Source organism: Alternaria dauci, chromosome 2 (genome assembly GCF_042100115.1).
Source record: "Alternaria dauci strain A2016 chromosome 2, whole genome shotgun sequence".
Classification (NCBI taxonomy): Eukaryota; Fungi; Ascomycota; class Dothideomycetes; order Pleosporales; family Pleosporaceae; genus Alternaria; species Alternaria dauci.
Window position 1 is genome coordinate 4,048,518 of NC_091273.1, and position 19,109 is coordinate 4,067,626.

Consider the following 19,109-nt stretch of genomic DNA (forward strand, 5'->3'; position numbering starts at 1 on the left):
GTCGATCCCTTAGCGCCCCACTTGCTTGGCAGTCGCCGCCCGATATCCATTGCGTCTACGACCAGGACTGCGACTCTTTGAAGACCCCAGCGTCGAGAACCAACACCCCATACTCTCTCCCTCGCCCTCTCGCCTCAGCGCCTTTGCGCGCCTCTCTCGCTGCCATCTTCCCCTTTGTCGCCCACTTTACTGCGACTCTCACCCCCCCCACTCGTACACAATTTAGAGCCTATCCTCAGCCATTCCTACGCAGTAGCAGCCATGGGTGTCCCAAAGTTCTTTCGATGGATGTCCGAAAGGTATCCGGGCATATCGCAGCTCATCGCTGAGAACCGCATTCCCGAATTCGACTGTCTCTACGTAAGTCCTCTTGTGTCGCATTGGATGCGCATAGTTAGCTGACAGCCACAGCTCGACATGAACGGTATTATCCACAACTGCACCCACAACGATTCCGACAGCGTCACCGCGCGCAAGTCCGAAGACCAGATGTTCATTTCCATCTTCAACTACATCGAGCATTTGTTTGGCAAGATTAAGCCCAAGCAGCTCTTCTTCATGGCCATCGACGGTGTCGCCCCGCGCGCCAAGATGAACCAGCAGCGTGCGCGACGCTTCCGAACCGCTCTTGATACTGAAAAGGCTCGGGAGAAGGCTATCCGCGAAGGCGTAGAGATGCCGACCGAGGAAGCGTTCGACAGCAATTGCATTACGCCAGGCACTGCCTTCATGGCGAAGCTCACGCAGCAGCTCAAGTACTTCATCAACAAGAAGGTCTCCGAGGACATAGACTGGCAGGGCGTGGAAGTCGTGCTGTCTGGTCACGAGGTCCCCGGAGAGGGAGAACACAAGGTCATGGAGTACATCCGTCAGGCCAAGGCACAGCCGGGGTACGACCCGAACCGCCGCCACTGCCTGTACGGTCTCGATGCCGACCTCATCATGTTGGGTCTGCTCAGCCACGACCCCCACTTCAGCTTGCTGCGAGAAGAGGTGACGTTTGGCCGTCAGAGCCAAACCAAGTCCAAGGAGTTGGAACACCAAAACTTCTACCTTATGCATCTTAGCATTGTTCGAGAATACCTGGAGCTTGAGTTCCAGGAGCTGGAAGAGCCCGGTGCTCTCAGCTTCCCATTCGACATGGAGCGTGTTATTGACGATTTCATTCTTATGGCTTTCTTTGTTGGTAACGATTTCCTTCCTAATCTTCCGCATTTGCATATCAACGAGGGCGCCTTGGCCCTCATGTTCAACGTCTACAAGACTGTCCTACCCAAGGGTAAAGGATACATCAACGAGGAGGGTGTCATCAACATGGAGCGCTTGGCTATCTTGTTGGATGAACTCTCAAACATCGAATACCGTCACTTTGAATCAGAGAATGCCGATGCTGCTTGGTTCAAGGGCAAGAAGCTTGGAAAGGAGGATGTAATGGCCAAAACGGCGAAACGAGGCACGGTTGTCATGACTACGCAGCAGAAGGAACTGTTCTCCAAGGTCAAGAGCTGGCTGGGTAATTACATGGAAAAGAAAGACCAAGCCCCGTTGGACCTTCCAGTATCTCTCAACGCAGAGGACCGAAAGTTCGTCCAGGAGCTGGCTGACAAGCTGCATCTCCCCTGGAAGACCGTCCAAAATGACGACGGCGATCGTCACATTCAGGTTACACCTCCACCTAAGCTAGTTGAAGGCGACTCGGATGAAGAGGATGAGATGGATGACGAATCCACGAAAGCGATTGTACGCGTTGTACAAAAGTACGAACAGGCAAAGATTGTTGACATCTCGCCTGAGGACGCCCAATCGGAGATGCAGAAGAAATACGACGAGAAGTTTGACGCATGGAAGAATGACTACTACAAGAGCAAGTTCGACTGGGACCGCAGCAATGAGGAGGAGCTCCGCAAACTGACAGAGAACTACGTCCAAGGATTGCAGTGGGTTCTCTTTTACTACTACCGTGGAGTAGCGTCATGGCCATGGTATTATGGCTACCACTACTCGCCTATGATTTCCGATGTCAAGCGAGGTCTGAAGGCGGACATCAACTTCAAACTTGGACAGCCGTTCAAGCCGTTCCAGCAATTGATGGGTGTCCTGCCTGACCGCAGTAAGAGCATCGTACCAAAAGCCTACCATCCCCTCATGACGAGTGAGGACTCTCCGATCATCGACTTCTATCCCCGAGACTTTACTCTCGACATGAACGGAAAGAAGCAGGACTGGGAAGCTGTCGTCAAGATTCCATTCATCGAGGAAGATCGTCTGCTCAAGGCCATGGCAACCAAGGAAAAGGATCTGACGCCAGACGAGAAGCAGCGCAATTCATTTGGTGTTTCGTTAAAGTTCACTTACGCTAAAGATTTGGATTTCGTCTACCAGTCATCTCTGCCAGGTGTATTCCCGGACCTTCCCCACTGCAAGTGCATTGAGAACATATTCGATCTGCCTACTATGGACGGACTGGAATACTACATTGGCCTTATGGACGGCGTCAAACTAGGTGCTGAGGCATTGGCCGGCTTTCCCAGCTTGAAGACTTTGCCGTTTCATGGCAAGCTTGAGTTTGCAGGCGTTAATGTGTTCCAACAAGACAGCCGCAACGAGAGCATGGTCATTACACTGCTAGACACGGAGCCACGCCAGTCTGTCTCGCACGCACAAGCAAAACTCGGCAAGGCAGTTCATGTTGGCTACCCATTCTTGCATGAAGCAAAGGTAGTAAAGGTATCGGACGAATTGTTCGATTACGTTCTGCCGGAGAGCGGCGATTCTCCTGCGCCTGTTGCTATTCCCCATGGACCGCAAGAGATTTCCAACTGGAAGAAGACCGCGAACCGCATCGAAAGTCAATACAGCAAGCGTCTCGGTATCAATATCGGAGAGATTGAGTCACTCGTGCACGTAGAAATGCTCAAGGGACTCAGGAAGACCGACGAAGGCGCTACTACCAAGGAGTACGGTGAGGTAGCCGGGCTACAAGCGGAGTATGCGACGCAAACAGTCGTAGACGACGTTATCAGCGAAGATCCTCGCTTCATAGAGAAAGAGGCGCTTTCTATTGAAGAAGAGTTCCCTGAGGGGGCTCGAGCGTTCTACCTCGGAGACTACGCCTACGGTCGTCCCTTGCAAGTGATGGGCCATGCCGACAATAAGGCTACAATCATGGTCGCCAAGCTAAAGAAGCAAGAGCCACCCTTTGGACGTGAAGTTGTCAGCATGGCAGAAAGGGCTACGCCCTATATTCCATCCTACGTTGTGGCAAGACAGCTGAACATGCCACCGCTTGCATTGTCAAAGCTCACGTCCTCATTCAATGTCAACTCCAGCGGTCTCAAGCTCAACCTCGGTCTGAATCTCAAGTTCGAAGCGAAGAAGCTCAAGGTGTTGGGCTACTCTCGCAAGTCAGCCAACGGATGGGAGTATAGCCAGAAGGCCATGGAACTCTTGGCTCAGTACATGATCAAGTTCCCAGAGTTCGTCGCCGCCATTATCAACAATCCGACAGGTGATGGCTGGGAAGACACGGACTTTTATCCTCCCGAAGTTGCGAAGCAGAAGGTCAAGGAGATTGGAGCCTGGCTCAAGAGTGTCCAGACAAAGAACTTTGAGAAGGTACCCTTGGACGCTGAGCAGCTCGACTCGGACACAGTCAAGCTCATCGAGGCAGCCGCTGATGCCAACTTTCCACTCACCCAAGATGTTGAGCCCAAGACCGTCACGAAGGTGCCCCGTGTGGCTCTGCTGAAGCCTTCTGATGCAGAGCAACGATTGGGACACCAGAACTTCAGTATTGGCGATCGCATTGTCTATGTTCAAGATTCTGGAAGGGTCCCTATCGGATCGTCAGGTACCGTTGTTGGCAAAACCCGCACTGCGCGTGTTCTCTTGCTCGATGTTGTATTCGATGCTACCTTTATGAGCGGTACATCTCTTGGCGACCGTTGCTCTCCGTTCAGAGGATCTACTGTGCCAGCCACTGCCGTTTTGAACATGACGGATCAGCAGGTCGTGCATTATTCCAGTGCTGCTGCCGCCAGGCGTCCACAACAAGCACCCACTTCGTACAGCATGCCTCGCTTCGGTGCTCCTGGAGGCCCTGGGCTAGTTCCAGCGGGTACGCCACCACCTCTGCGTGGTTCATACCGAGGAGCTTTCGGAGGTGTGAATGGACGTGGCGGAGGCATGGCACCACGTCAAAGCTCTGGACCGCAGCAAGGACAGCAGCAGACGCTACCGATTCATGGCGGACCACCTCGTGGTGGTCGTGGCGGCCGGGGCGGAATCGCTCCCCGTGGTGGACAAGCAAATGGCCACGCGTCTCAAGAGCAGAGCCAAACTCCCAACGGTAACAACGCTCGCGGCAACCTGCGAGGCGGCTCTGCTGATTTTGTTCCGCGTGGACGAGGAGGGGGTCACAAAGGCCGGGGAGGCTTCACCGTCATTGACAACACTGATCCCACGGAAGGAGTTGTGCCCAACAACCCGAACTTCCAGCCGCGCAACTACTCGAACGTACCACCGCCGGCAAATCTAGACGGTGGACGAGGTGGCAGAGGACGAGGCCGTGGTCGTGGCGGCTTCCGTGGACGCGGAGGACCGCGGGGCGGCGCACCACCTGCTGCCCAGTAGACGCTTCCTCGCAGTACATGTCAACTTGAATTTCGGATTGTTTGAGCGTTTCACAAAGCATGTTAGCGTGGCGTTGCGGCGTTCAGCTCGAACATGACCTGGGAAATGCATAGATGATACCCGTAGATACACGGTTGAATAGAGCGCAAGATGATTTAGGGGAAGATGGTGTAGGATAGCTAGTGCGCAGGTAGATGGCCATGTCAGACGGCCTGTAGCGATTGAAAATAAAACACCACGTATAGCGATCACATATGGCAGTCTTCAATCGTGCAAGGCCAGATGCTAACCGTGGAGATGCTGTACTAGGGTGGAATGGGTGGACCCTGGTTTCGTAGGGCTGAGCTCCGACCTCCGCGCGACAGTCCAGATACGTGTTAGGACCAGGGAAAGCTAAACGCCCACGCCCGCTTGCAACGAGCTTCTCTTCCTCTTCTAGCCGACAAACGTTCAAAGATAGGGCTCTGCGCTCATCTTCCACCTCTACAATGCACTCGACGCTTGTGCGTCTACAGAATGTCTTCGGCTTCTTTACCACGGTCGCTTTCACAGTCGCGAGCGTCATCGCACTGAGTAGCTTCGTCTCCCCACAGAACCCGAAGGCCAGCATATCGCTGCAGAATGTACAGCTAGTCATGGGGCGGCCGCACTACTACTCGCCCAAGAGGGAGGAGTATGCGCATATCAAGTTCGACCTCGACGCTGGTATGTCTCTCACACGGATCGCAACAGTGCTACGACTATGCATTGGAATAGCAGGACTAACTCTCGGATGCACAGATCTCAGCTCGCTCTTCAACTGGAACACGAAGCAAGTCTTCGTCTACCTCAAAGCCGTCTACCCCTCGACCCGCGCCTCTGAACCGCCGTCCGAAGCCATCATCTGGGACGCCATCCTCGCGTCCAAGTCGGCGCCCTGGCACACGGGCTACTTTACCCACCCGGAGAAGAAGTCGAAGCTGCCCAAGCAATCCGCCAAGAAGCGCGCTGTGTCCAAGTCAAAGACGACGTCGCCCTACCCCATCGGTGAACTGCACCTCGAGAACAACAAGCCCAAGTACAAAATCACGGATATCACTGGCAAGCTGGGCAACAGGACGGATGTCACGTTGGAGCTAGGATGGAACGTGCAGCCATGGGTTGGCGCGTTGACCTGGACGAACTGGAACACCATTGGCGCATGGCAGGGTCTGGAGGGAGGCAGGAGCAAGGCGTTTGTCTTCCCCGAGGTTGGTGCCAAGGCGGCGAAGCCCAAGGATCTGGAGACTGAGAAGGGCGCCGAGGGTTACAGGTTGGTGGTTGGCGAGGAGGTGCCGCTGAGGAAAGCCGTCACTTAGAAACGGCATTTAGGCAATATATGCCCTGAGGGGAGCATGAATCTAAAAGGGTGGTTATGTTGGTACCAATAGGGATATTTTTTCGCTGGTTTGCGTCATATTAGCTATACAGAGCAATCGCTGCATCTTCGATTACAAACAACAGAATGCTGTGGGTAGATGTATTGGTACATGCTCGGGTCAAGGCCGGACCTCCGATCTCGCCGCAAACCGCCACTTTCTCGTCGTCGGATTTCAAAGCGCGCTCCACAACCCTCAACCACCTCACACTATGCGCCATCCGCCGTATCACCAACCCCACTCCTCCTCTCGCCCATCCGAATACGCTCCAGATTAACAGCACAACTCCGCAAGGACAGTCCTTTATTCACCACTGCCATACAAAGTGCATCCCATCGACCTGCGCTGACGCAACCCCCACCAATTCTCCCACTGCTTGCGCCAACCCACGCACGCCAAACCCCAATTCCGCGATGCCTCTCGAAAACATACGGAACATCCTTCTCGTGCTCTCCGGCAAAGGCGGAGTCGGCAAATCAAGCGTCACTACCCAACTCGCCCTCACACTATCGCTACAAGGACACTCGGTCGGTGTCCTGGATATCGACTTGACGGGCCCGAGCATACCGCGCTTCTTTGGAATCGAAAATGCAAAAGTAAGGCAGGCGCCTGGCGGCTGGATACCGGTTGATGTGCACGGTGAGCAGACATTGGCTACACATGAGAGAGTGGACGGAGAGAATGGAAGCACCACAGAGCAAAAAGAAGGAGGAGAGGCGGCTGCACATGGCCAGAAAATTGGACCGTTATCCTGCATGTCACTTGGCTTCATCTTGCCCTCGCGCTCCGATGCTGTAATCTGGCGCGGTCCCAAGAAGACAGCCATGGTTCGCCAGTTCCTCACCGACGTCCTCTGGCCACCGCTCGATTTCCTACTCATCGATACGCCGCCGGGTACCTCCGACGAACACATCTCTCTCCTCGAAACGCTTTTGAAAAACACCACGCCCTCGCCTGCTCTTAACCCGCACGTTCCTTTCCTGACCGGCGCTGTTGTCGTGACGACCCCTCAGGCGATTAGCGTCAGCGACGTGAAGAAGGAACTCAACTTTTGTAAGAAGACTGGCATCAGAGTTCTCGGCGTAGTAGAAAACATGGCCGGATTCGTCTGTCCAAACTGTTCGGAATGCACAAATGTCTTCAGCAAGGGCGGCGGGGCGGTCATGGCAGCTGAATTCGAGGTCCCGTTCTTGGGTTCTGTGCCCATTGACCCAGCGTTTGTCGAATTGGTCGAAAGTGGGACGAGGCCGGTGTATCCCAAGGGCACGGTGTTGCAAGGCAAGGAGATGGATACTGAAGAGGTTGCGGCGTTGAAGAGCAAGGATGGCCTTTTTGTGGACAAGTATCGGGATTGTTCGTTGGCGCCGCTTTTTGACGGGTTCGTGAAGAGGTTGAAGGGGGACATTGGGAGGATTCAGTGAGGAAGGGGGAGAGTTGGTTTGTAGGGATGGAGAGAATGAAGAGATGGAAGAGATAACATTCAGGATGTAGAGAGCAATAGATACCCGTCTGAATACCGCTGATCATGCAACGTCGGTCAGTCTTCGATACTACTAGACAGTATCAGGTATGCTCACTTTCTCATAGTTTTCGCTATGCATTCTGTTGTCGTCATTCCGCCTGATGCGATTACAGCATTGCAAGGTCAACAAAATCACACTGGTTCCGCTACAGCGAGTTTAGAGCGCAGTATCTCTCTCACCGGTATTGGCGGTCTGTCCTCATGATGATACAGGCTCCACTCGCAGTCGCAGTTATCAGTCTTGTGCTCAAGATCCCGTCTCCTGTTGGCGCCTCTGGATTTTGGCCTGCAATTCAAACGTGCGGGTATCAGTGTAGAGGTAAGAGAGCGCTTTTTTTGCGTCTTCAGGTAAAGGCGGGTGTATATAAGTACTGGTCATTGGGCACTATATAAAGCCCCTACTGCGTGCCCACAGGGAAAAAGAGTCTTACAGTCCCCCCTACTTACCACACACACACCAACTTTTGATATTTGCAAATTGGCAAAGATTCAAGATCCGGCGAGCAAGAAACTACTGCGACGCTGAGGTTGCTTTTCCGCTACGACTTTGAGTATAAACGGAGAACTGCACCTCCACGACACTGCGTCAAAACCAGACACCATGGACGTCGCGGGCGATAATACCCCACCAGACACTCAACTTGCCGTCGGCGCTTTGCAACAGCCCTCTCCAGATCCGGTTCAAGTACATGATGAGATTCAGAAACTTGAGAATGAAGCGCATCAGGAGGATCCGCTCATTCAAGGACCCAAGGATAGCGCGGACCAAGAGTGCGACGCCAACGAAAACGGAATACTGAAAAATCAATACTCTGTTATCGCGGCTAAAGCAGACAAAGCCTCAATTCCTGGAGAAGAGTCTAGTATAGGGCAGAAAGAGCAGCTCGTGGTCAAGCTCAAGTACAAGACCAACACCAAGAACACTACCACATCCTCTTCGCCAGTCCACCCGAGGTCCGCTGATGGCACTTCTACTGGCTTGAAGCTTGACGCAACTTCGAGAGTCATTCCCAGCCCTTCCAGCGGAAGCCCTGTCGTCAAGCAACATGCTCGAGAGCGTCAACACATTGCATCCCCGAATTCGGAGGCGATCGGCCCGCAGATCGAGATCGAGAAGAGTGGCGATGATGGAGCTTTGGCTCTAGAGCCTCTGAATGAGCCCACAGAAGAGTTGGGCCAGGTCAGTATCATCAAGCATGAGCCTGATCACGCCGTGCGTCAAGAGGTCGATCATCTTGCCCAAGGTATCGTTAGGGATCAGATGGGTGTTGCTGCTCGTGTTGGTGACCAAGCTATGCGCGTTCCGGGCAACGACGACATCGTCAACAAGCCTCTGGATATCGCTGGCGCCCGGGCCGCTGCCCTTCAACCTGGAAAGCTGCAAGAGTCTATGACTATTGACGAGCGTTGTGTTGATGACGTGGGCGGTGGCCATGAGCAGAGCGAGAGCGCATTACCAGAGGCTGCTCGTGATGACAACACGGCATTGGATGACGGCGACAACATGCCTGATGAGATCGATTTGAATGAGTGGTCATCAGGCGTGGTCAACAAAGATCACAAGAACCAGCCGACTGTCGACTATCTACTTGCATCATCAGGCTTCACATTTGATCAAATGAACGTACAGCGACAAGACCAGGTTGAGCAATTCCCGCAGATATCCAATACTGGTCGATCTGAGCTCGGCGCCCAGGATATATGGAGTCAGCCTCAACCTGACTTTTCGGATCCGATTCACTTCACCAACAAGTCATCTTCACCTCATTACAAGAACTCACCCATCTCGACTCACGCCATCACCTGGAAAGGTTTCTCACAGCCTCAAGCACCGCAACCGCGTCATGTCTCGCAACAGCCTTCCGGTCAATACAACCAGCCCAATTTCGGTCCTGACTTTGATCGCCGGCAACAGCTTCAGGCACAGATCGAGGAGCGAAAGCAGCAGCTAGAGGACTTGAGGAAACAGAACGAAGAGCGGTCGCAACAGTCACCTTATGGTTTCGGCTATCCCCGGAGGCAATCGACCGTACCCCCATCGTTTGTCACAGGGCCTCTGACCTATCCCCGCGCACCTCAGTTCAGCAACCAGCAGGTTGAAAACGGACTCAATAGCACAGGGTTTCAGTATTCGACTCTACCCACAATCACCTACAGTCAAGTGCCACCAAACATGTCTTTTAGCATCAATCCAGCATCATTATACAAGAGTACAGCAAAAGCTTCAGCGCCTCCTGATTTTAACAGCTGGATGCTAGGACAGCATGTCTCTCAGGGCCCCCAAAATATGAGGACGAAGATGTCGGATGATAACAACTGTGGCGACGAAGGCGATGCTTCCGATGACGATGAGCCTCTTCGGAGCCGAGTGAAGCGTCACCCATCAGTCACTAGCAGTCGTGATTCTGTCATCGGTGCATCACATCTACCTATAGCATCCAATGGCGCTGCTCAGCATTCACAACAAGACGATGATTCTAGTGTTGAGTTCATCGCAAGCGTATCCAAGCCAAATGGTGCTACACCCAAGGCCAGCAAGGACCAAGTACGCAAGTCCCAACCCATTTCCCAACCGATACCATCCTCCTCCGCTCCTCCCAACAACGCCTCCCCTTCCTCGGAAAACGCCGAAGAAATCGACTGGACCCTTCCCCAATACGAAGTCCAGCGCCAGCCCCTCGCAAAAGGCGAAGACATTCCCAGCGCCAAAGTCTCCCTACCCGGCCTCGTCCGCGAAGAAATCCTCCTCTCGCCAGACCACGCCGACGACGAAGTCCATCTCCTAATGAACGTCTTCATCCCGAACCAACGCGCGCTTCCAAACCCAGACCCGGAACCTGCCATTGCCCTCCTCAACTTCCACACCATTGCCGTCATGGTAATAGAAGCATACGTGCAATACGAGATCGGCGACGAGTTTGGCACGGGACGCGGACATTTTCACACAGAGCATAACCGCAGCGACGCGGACTACGAGCGTATGCGTGACGCGGTCGATGCGGATACCAACGAGATCTTCTTTGCGGTCGTGGATCGGTATAGAGCTGGATTGGAGAGCAAGAAGAAAGCACTGCAGCTCATCAGGGGCACGCAGGAATTCTGTGACTTGGCGTTGGATTTGATCTTTTACATCAAGGATCATGGATTGTTCAGGCCGGAACCGGAAGTCAAGGCTGCCAGGGCGGATAAGGGTGTTAAGAGGGGGCCGAGGGGCGGGGCAAAGGCTGAAGAGGCAAAGGGCAAGGGGACTAAGAGGGGTACGACGGCGAAGCCTAATGAGATGCAGTCGAGGAAGAAGGCGAAGACTGCACCGATGGAGGCCAAAAAGAAGAAGAGGTCTAAGCCAAACACTCCGGGGATTACGGTCCTGAAAAGGTAAAGAGCTGGGTTGGGAGTGGCGAGTGGTGAGCGATGAGTTGAGTCTTTTCTGCTTGCGGTGAGTTGATCTAGGGATATATGACTTGCTATCGGTTTGATTGGAGCTAGCCGTGTGTAAGATAGAAGGTGGTGGGCTGAGGCCTATTCTTCCCATGGGCGTTGGGCAATTTGACATATTCCTCGACCAGTACGCTACCAGGGATACAATGCTCAGACTCAAGAGTACCTTCTGTTAAACATGCAAAAGTGGTTGATTTGCGTTGTGCTTCAGGCGAGACATACGAGATAACACTCTGTCTCCATACATAATCATGCGTCAATCCTTCATTTCCTGCACCGTATCGGTTTCGGTCTTCCCGCATGATTCATCTGTGCTTGGTGTTCGAAGGCGGTAATCCGGTATGCTAGCAATCAACGTACCCCGTAATAAGATCGATCCAAATCCCATGAACAGTGTCCGAGCTGTCGTCTACATTGGTCGTTAACGACCACTGGTATCTTGCATCCACCTCCTCTTGCTCCCTGTATAGCCTCCATTGTTCCGATGTTACCTCACACAGAATCCAAAAGTCCCTATTGGAGTAACGAGACATACTGGTACCCCGATGGAAATAGACCCGCTGTGCTTGGGGGTTGGATCTGAAGATGGACATCAGTAGCCGAAATACGGCCCAGTATGCAGTGAAGCGACCATGGATGCCAGATGTCGGCACACTTGCATCGACGGAGATTTTGAAAGTGAGACGTTTGAGATTGAGAAAAGCGAGCGGGGTGTGTATGCTGGGACCGTTCCTGTTAATTCCCCATTCATTCAGGGCGTCGGTTGTGAAAGGATGTCCTGAAAGGACGACGACAATTTTTCCAGGGTCGATGATGGGTTCTACCTTCATGCGGAAGCTTGTTGAAGCAACCACCTCGCTTCATAAGCGCGATAGTACTTGTCGGCCGCCTTTTGGATTTCCTTTTGTGCTTCTTTCCGAATCTGCTTGCAGGTGCGTAGCAAGCAGTCATATGCTGGACTGTTGGAGGGAAAGATATACTGATCTTCGGGTGTGAAGTATGCATAGATCATGAAACGCAGTTCTGCCGGAAGGTCCAGGAAAGCGAGTTTGTCTAGATCAATGACAATAGCAGCTTTGGTGGAGTTGCCCTCCAACTTTGCCATGTGACCATCACGCCCTGTGGAAGATGGAGAAGACATCTCTTGGGAACCTTAGATACTGGTTTGGGGTTACGGTGGCTGAGTGGAGGTGATGGGACGAGTGTAGAGTGTGGCCGCGACCATGTCTTGGCTCGGGGTTGGTGTGGTGTCTTCCGGTATAGCCATTGTCAGCGTCAGTCTTGAGTGAGCGGTTGAGTAGATGCAGCGGGGAGAAATATGGTTACTGACTTTAGTCGAGTTGATATCGTCTCAGCATGAAGGTCCGTGGTGAGCAGCAAAGAACCGAGAGAAAGCAATCGCAAGCTAGCACTGACCCTGAGAACCCGCATTGGTCTTACGAAGTAGAAAAAATAGTTGCCTAAATCAAGAGGGATACAGAAGCGACGTTTAAGAAAGACCTTACGATCGAGGCTCACAATATCAGGTCAAACCATTCGCAGTAAATTGTAACATATTCTTATTTCGTAATTTCATTATACTAACATTCCATCCGCTCATATCAAAACCCACTACTTCTTAGCAACACCGTGGTAGTTATCAATAGGAGCAACCTCCTTGACGCTCTCCCAAATCTCATCAATAGCCTTGACCGCCTCATCGCTAAGTTTACCCGCCTTCAAGCTCTTAGCCGTCTGTTCCGCCTGGCTAAGCTTGCTCGCACCGAAAATAATACCATCCTCATCTCCCTGCAGCGCACTGTGATATGCGACCCAACGGTATGCCAGCTCCGCCTTGGGAACATTCTCCTTCTCCGCAATCTCGTTCCACTTGAGAAGCGCCTTGCGCATAGTCTCGTTGTCGTAAAGCTTTCCGTAAATATTGCCCAGAACCCGGTCGTTGAAGCGTCCCGCGCCTGCGTCCAGATCTGCGGCGGTCTTTACGAGGAAACTGCCAGCGAGCGGGGAGTAGGCGTAGAAGTGGATGCCGAGCTTGCGCAGGGTGGGGAAGAGCTGGGTCTCCAGGTGGCGGGCAACGGGGTTGTAGTTACCCTGGTAGACTTGGGGCAGAGGGTAGCCCTTGGCCTTGGCAATGTCGTAGACTTGCTGTACTTGCTCGGCTGAGAAGTTGCTGAGACCGAAACGGCGGAAGATGCCCTTCTTGTATGCTTCGTTGATACCGGCTAGGGTCTCCTCAAAGGGGACGGTTGGGTCCGGTGCATGGATGTAGAAGATGTCGAATTGGTCGATTTTGGTGGTCTCGAGAGAGTCCTGGGTGTCCTTGATCACATTTTCCTTTGAGACTCCGCCAGGTGGGCCAAAGCCGCCCGGAAGCTTGTTGTCGATGGTGAATTCTTTGCGCTTCTCTAGCTGGCTAATGACGGCCTCTGATCCGGAGTAGGCACGAGCAGTGTCAATGTTCTTGACGCCATTGGCGAGCAGCACATCGGCGAGTTTGGCGCTTTCTTCTGGTGTGTTGAAGTAGCCAAAGGTTGCGAGCGAAGCTCCGCCGAAAATTGACTTGACCATGGTGAAGTTTGGCAGTTTTCGATGTGAAAAGCGTATTGTGAGGGTTTATGGGAGATTTGAAGGCGTCGTAGGCTTTGGTTTTGTTATGGTTCTGATAGCGGGGACAGCACACGCTATGATGTTGCTGTTCCTGCTCGATAATGTAGTGGAAAAAGTTGCGGTCCGATTGCTGGTGATGGTTTCCCAACGGCGACCCTTCTTCTACTTATATACATGCTTGAACAAGCATTGCCCTAATTAATGCCCCGCTCTCGCACCCTTCGGAGCGGACCAACCTTCGCATTACAAATGCTTCCCAAGACTAATCGTCCATTGATGCCCACAATACAAGGGGCAACCACGACAAAGGCAGGCCCACTTATACCCGCTTAACCCCTCCTCCGCAGACATTGCGCCATCTATTGCCAATCTTGGAAGATCGTTTGCTCATGCGCATACGACGATGCCATCAACGCCGATTACGTATTGTTCATTCACTTCACACACATCGGAGACGAATAAGAGACATGACCATACGAGGCGGATGCGAAAAAGCGAGCCTCTTGAATACGTGACAGCGATGTTAAAGGCCCTACTATGGTAGGCGCGTAGATTAAACTAAGTCCTTTCTGGACTAGCGCGTTTCCGGGCGACGGTCGAAAAAGCCCAGAACGGCGGACGATTAGTGAACGTGACTGCAAGCTGGCCTTTCGTGATGCTCAAAGCAGTGGAACACTGCAGAATCTTTCAGAAAGTGTGGTCGTCTTATCTTATCCAAACTAGACAATGCGATGCAATGCGATACCCAACCAGATTCATACACTCTGCAAGCATCAAGATGGTCCGGAAGCCATCTCCGTCCAACCACCGTCCGCTCTCCAAACTCCCGCTTTCGTGTAGTCGCCTCTTCCTCCGCCTTTCAAGTATGCAAAGCGGAAATACTCATTGACACCTTCCATGTGTCTCGTCCAAGTCCAGCTTTCCTCCATGCGGTCAGCGTATTCATGGTACCTTTCCACATCGTTGACCAGGATGCTCATCCCGTCATAGGGCTCAGGAAAAGGGAAGTGCCAATCAAAGGTAATGTTCGGTCTCAAATGATGAATGTTCAGGTTATTGTGGATGATTGGCGCAGTAATGATAGGAAGCAAGGTGCCTATAGGTGCGTCGCCACGTAGTGCACTAGGTGTTTCAAGGATGCTGGCGAAGCCCCACCGTGCTGTGCCATTGATGAAAAGGCCGATCAAGATGCCTTGGAAAAGCAGAGAGGGGCGTGTTTGCATGGATGTACCAGGAACAAGGAGCAAGCCGAGGATATAGTGGTGGATGCGAACATTCATCTTTGGAATGGCAACAAGCGCAAGGATGCCCGCAACCAGGGCACCATAGATGGCGAGGTAGCGCGGCAGGCGACCCTCGACACGGAACGACCATGCTTGGCCCAGAGCGATGGTGAACAAAACAAGGACGATGATGATGAGCGCTGGGATGGCACCTGGCTGATTCTTGATGTCGTGCGGTGTGAGGCGCTCGATGGGAATCTTGTCAAACGTGTAGTTGTTCAAAGCGCCGATCCAGCATCCTCCAAGCCACAGGATAGTTTTCTCGACCTGTGCGTGGAGACGCTGCAATTGGCGACGCACCGCAAATCGGTAGACGGCATACATGCAAAATGATGCCGGAAGGAAGCGCGCCAAGGCTATACTGATGATGGAATAGTAGTCGGTAAGGTTTGGTGGGTCTGACGCAAGCGCGACGTGGAAGAAGACAGCGATGAAGATGGAGGAGAAAAAGACGGGTGGCGACGTCGTGAACAAGGACAACAGAATGGTAAAAGTCAGCGACACGCCTAGTAATGGCCATCGCAGGTCGCGACATTTGGCTTGAGTGCCAGACAGGAAGGAAAAGGAGCGTGGGAAGTAAGAGTCAAAGCCAATACTCTTGATATGCCTCCTGTTCACGCTGGGGTAATCGGTCTTCTCACCCACCTGCGCGACAACTCCGCAGCCACCGGATGCGTCGTTTATAAAGCCAGCATGGATAGCCGCTCCGCAGATGAAAGAGTCGGCACGGTAGTATGTGTTCTCCAGTGTCTCTTCCTCGTCGGTGGGTCCACCAATGACGAGTGGACGGTAGTTTACGTTCTGGTCACCAACAGCATGTGGATTCAGCAACTGCACGCGCTTGCAGTTTGCCGGGCAACGGAACGGCATGGTGCTGTTCTCAAAGGGCCGGCAGAGATGCCCATTGAGCCCGCAGCCGTTGCCATCGCTCCAGAAGCGATCCGTACACCGTATGCGCACCGGGCTTCCGTATCCTGGTATGTCTGCTGCGAAGGCGCTACGATGCAGGACCAGTCCAAAGGTAAGGAGCCAGCAGAAGTAGAAAAAGACCAACAGGGCAATCTTCTGTCTCCGTTGCGGGAAGTAGCTGTTCAGTAACTGGATCGGCGCAGTCTGGATCTTGGGAAAGAAGGGGTGTATCTTCCACGGTCGCGGTGGCTGAGGACCCTTGACCCATACGACAGCATTGTTCCATATGCGCTGCAACCGGGGTGGAATGTATTTACTGGCGTAGTAGGGCTCTTGCGGGCTGTAGTAGTCGTCGCCGGATGTCTCGGAGGTGGCGGGAACGTCGGCAGGCTCGGCAGAAGAGGCATTCGCAGTCTCGTCGTCGCGGTATGCTTGGGGAGGCGCGCCCTCGTCGTCGAGGCTTTCTCGTGGCTCCATGTGGTAGAGGGACGCCAGTTCGTGGCGCGAACGCGTTGGGGACGACAGTTTGGTAGCGAATGGGATGACGATGCGCCGAGGCTTGACAGATGCTTATCGATAGGGAGGGGCGCAAAGGCGGAAGACGATGAAAGACTGCTTGGCTAGAATAAATCAAGATAGCTATGCATGGGGTTATGTGAAGAGATGTTTAAAAGTGCTGAGGCGAAAGTATAGCAGCCAGGAAAGAGCTCTGGGGAGCTCCGGGACCTGCATGATGCAGGCCTGTGGAGTTCCCACATTCCGGCTTCACGGCGCTAACACGCTAGGCGGCGCTCGAGTACGGCGTATTCAGTGTCCGCGGGGCCACAGGCAGAACATCGTGTGCAGCCTGCTGCGTCTCTATGGGGCTGGGGAGATGGCGGCTGATGTTGTCTCGAGCAGGTCCAGATGGCTTCCCCAGATGCTCCCACGTGTGGCCCAACGTAGCTCAACGGGGTCTAGGCGTCTCATGCGGCGTCCCGTTTGATGGTGAGGTCACTGTTAGCTGGCAGCTGGCATTTCTAATCAGCGCCCTTATCGGGCCCTCGGACCATTTGCTACGGGTGTCCGAGCGACTCCATCTTTGTTGACTGCCTTTTACCTCTGTGGACCTGATTGTTTGTTCGAGTTGGAACGACGTGTTGTTGCTTTTCGACGCGTCTAGATACACGCTCAGGTAAACGCTCCGGAACATTGGATTTCGGCAACATTCCCACCATGGCGCCCTACACCTCAGATCCTAGCTCTTTCCCCGAGCCAGTCGATCTCACCCACTTCCTGTCCAGGAGCACGAGAGCACGCGAAGCCTCCTCGATCAAGCAATTCTACAAGTACTTTTCCATTCCCGGCATTGCCCAATTGGCCGGAGGTATGCCAGCCCGTACACCACTGTCTCGCCACTAATTGCTGACGCATCACAGGCCTGCCCAACGACCACTACTTCCCATACGACACGCTCGAGGCCAAGGTCGCACACCCGAACCGATGGCAGCCAACACCAAACAGGCCCGTCGACCCGCCTCCCGAAGACCCTCCGTCCGACCAATTGAAGAAGACGTCCATCTCAAAGCGCAAAGAGAAGGAGCCACCGGCGTCGCGACTGGTGGTACCCAAAAACTCCAACGTGCCAGATCCTCTTCGCATGATTGACCTCAAGTCAGCACTACAATATGGCCAGGCTCTGGGATACCCCGCCCTGTATCAGTTCATCCGGCAGTTCACAAGGGAGAATCTACATCCATTCGTGCCGTACAAGAACGGCCCCGAGGTCATCTTGACCTGCGGCTCTACCGATGGCTTCTCCAAGACATTGACCGCACTCAGCAACGAGTGGTCAGCCGACCATGACCCTATCGATGAGAGGCCGGGTCTGTTGTGCGAAACCTACTGCTACATGAACGCTATCCAGACCGCTCAGCCCCGCGGCTTCAACATCGCCCCCGTAGCCATCGACGACGAGGGCATGGTCGCGCACGGACAAGGAGGTCTTCAGGACGTTTTGGAGAACTGGGACTTTTCCAAGGGCCGCCGACCGCACATCATGTACACTGTCACTATCGGCCAAAATCCTACATCAGGCACTTTGTCTGTGCAACGAAGGATCGAGATCTACGCCCTTTGTGTCCAGTACGACGTCATCATCGTCGAAGACGACCCATACTGGTACCTACAGTACCCATCTTCATCGCCCAGCAGCGTCCCTCCCAAGCCCACAAAATCTTCTGGGTTCGAATTTCTCGACAGTCTGATTCCTTCCTATCTCAGCGTAGACTACCAAGGCCGCGTCGTACGTCTTGACACATTTTCCAAGACTGTAGCTCCAGGGTGTCGTCTTGGTTGGATCACCGCGCAGCCCGCACTTGTAGAGCGCATCCTCCGCATCACCGAGACTTCGACTCAGCAGCCTTCTGGTTTCGTGCAGTCCATGATTGCAGAGTTGCTCATGGGCCCTCAGTCATCAAACGACCCTGGAAAAGGCGGTGCGGCCGATGGCAATGGCTGGAAAGTCGATGGATGGGTGCGCTGGCTGGAAGGTCTTCGGGGAAACTACGAGCGTCGCATGTCGGCCATGTGCGATGCACTCAACGCTGGCAAGGAAGTCGTCAAGGCTGGGCGCCGAAGGAGCCTCGCCGATGTCGTAGACGAAGAAGAAGACTGGGCTGTGGTCGAGAAGACCAACATGTACTCATTCGTTCGTCCTCTTGGCGGCATGTTTGTCTGGGTGCGATTCGACTTTTCCTCTCATCCACTCGCCAAGCAAGTACCTGCCGCTCGTCTTGCCAAGGCCCTTTGGGTGTTCTGGACGTCGAAGCCGTATCTATGCCTCGTAGCACCAGGTGCCATGTTCGCGGCCAACCAAGAAATCAGAGACAGCGACAGCTTCAACTGCTTCAGGCTGTGCTTCGCTGCTTGTCCCGCAGAAGATGTCGATGACATTAGCAAGAGATTTGTAGACGGCGCACAAGCATTCTGGAGGATCAAGAGCAAGAGCAAGATTGACAAGTTACTGGAGGACGAGGAAGCCGCCGTCACGAGCGTGGATCATGTTTCGGGTATGGCCGTGCTAACGGGAATGTGTTGATGGTTTATGAGTAATCAGAGTAATACATACTTACTGCCGTCAGGCTTTCAAAGCACAATAGGCGTTCCAGGCCATCCCAGATGCTGGGCTATTATCACGGCGATTAAGTTTTGCTGGGTAGATGCCGTCTTCGACCCTTATGACCTAGTAGATCTCTCTCCCGTGTCACCCGCTGTCTGAGCCGCTGATAAGAGCATGGATTATGGCAGTTACAAACTCAAAAGAAGTAGCCCTGGTAATGT

At 53.4% G+C, this 19,109-nt stretch overlaps 6 protein-coding genes across 6 annotated transcripts; 4 read left to right on the forward strand and 2 right to left on the reverse strand.

Moving 5' to 3' along the window:
• Nucleotides 1–261: 261 nt before the first annotated feature.
• ACET3X_003360 (uncharacterized protein) lies at nucleotides 262–4,632 on the forward strand (the record flags this gene model as incomplete). Its single annotated transcript, XM_069448626.1, has 2 exons — nucleotides 262–360; nucleotides 412–4,632. The coding sequence occupies 2 exons, from the start codon at nucleotides 262–264 to the stop codon at nucleotides 4,630–4,632; spliced, it is 4,320 nt and encodes a 1,439-aa protein (XP_069309907.1).
• A 488-nt stretch (nucleotides 4,633–5,120) lies between these two features.
• Nucleotides 5,121–5,969, forward strand: ACET3X_003361 (uncharacterized protein; the record flags this gene model as incomplete). Its single annotated transcript, XM_069448628.1, has 2 exons — nucleotides 5,121–5,337; nucleotides 5,413–5,969. The coding sequence occupies 2 exons, from the start codon at nucleotides 5,121–5,123 to the stop codon at nucleotides 5,967–5,969; spliced, it is 774 nt and encodes a 257-aa protein (XP_069309908.1).
• Nucleotides 5,970–6,442: 473 nt separating this feature from the next.
• ACET3X_003362 (uncharacterized protein) lies at nucleotides 6,443–7,450 on the forward strand (the record flags this gene model as incomplete). Its single annotated transcript, XM_069448629.1, has 1 exon — nucleotides 6,443–7,450. The coding sequence occupies one exon, from the start codon at nucleotides 6,443–6,445 to the stop codon at nucleotides 7,448–7,450; it is 1,008 nt and encodes a 335-aa protein (XP_069309909.1).
• Nucleotides 7,451–12,527: 5,077 nt separating this feature from the next.
• On the reverse strand, nucleotides 12,528–13,725 carry ACET3X_003363 (uncharacterized protein). Its single transcript, XM_069448630.1, has one exon. The coding sequence runs from the start codon at nucleotides 13,555–13,557 to the stop codon at nucleotides 12,601–12,603; it is 957 nt and encodes a 318-aa protein (XP_069309910.1). The 5' UTR covers nucleotides 13,558–13,725; the 3' UTR covers nucleotides 12,528–12,600.
• Nucleotides 13,726–14,369: 644 nt separating this feature from the next.
• Nucleotides 14,370–16,265, reverse strand: ACET3X_003364 (uncharacterized protein; the record flags this gene model as incomplete). The annotated part of the gene is made up of 1 exon (XM_069448631.1): nucleotides 14,370–16,265. The coding sequence occupies one exon, from the start codon at nucleotides 16,263–16,265 to the stop codon at nucleotides 14,370–14,372; it is 1,896 nt and encodes a 631-aa protein (XP_069309911.1).
• A 738-nt stretch (nucleotides 16,266–17,003) lies between these two features.
• ACET3X_003365 (uncharacterized protein) lies at nucleotides 17,004–18,867 on the forward strand (the record flags this gene model as incomplete). Its single annotated transcript, XM_069448632.1, has 2 exons — nucleotides 17,004–17,154; nucleotides 17,207–18,867. 2 exons carry the CDS (start codon nucleotides 17,004–17,006, stop codon nucleotides 18,865–18,867), a joined length of 1,812 nt encoding a protein of 603 aa, XP_069309912.1.
• Between the last annotated feature and the right edge of the window lie 242 nt (nucleotides 18,868–19,109).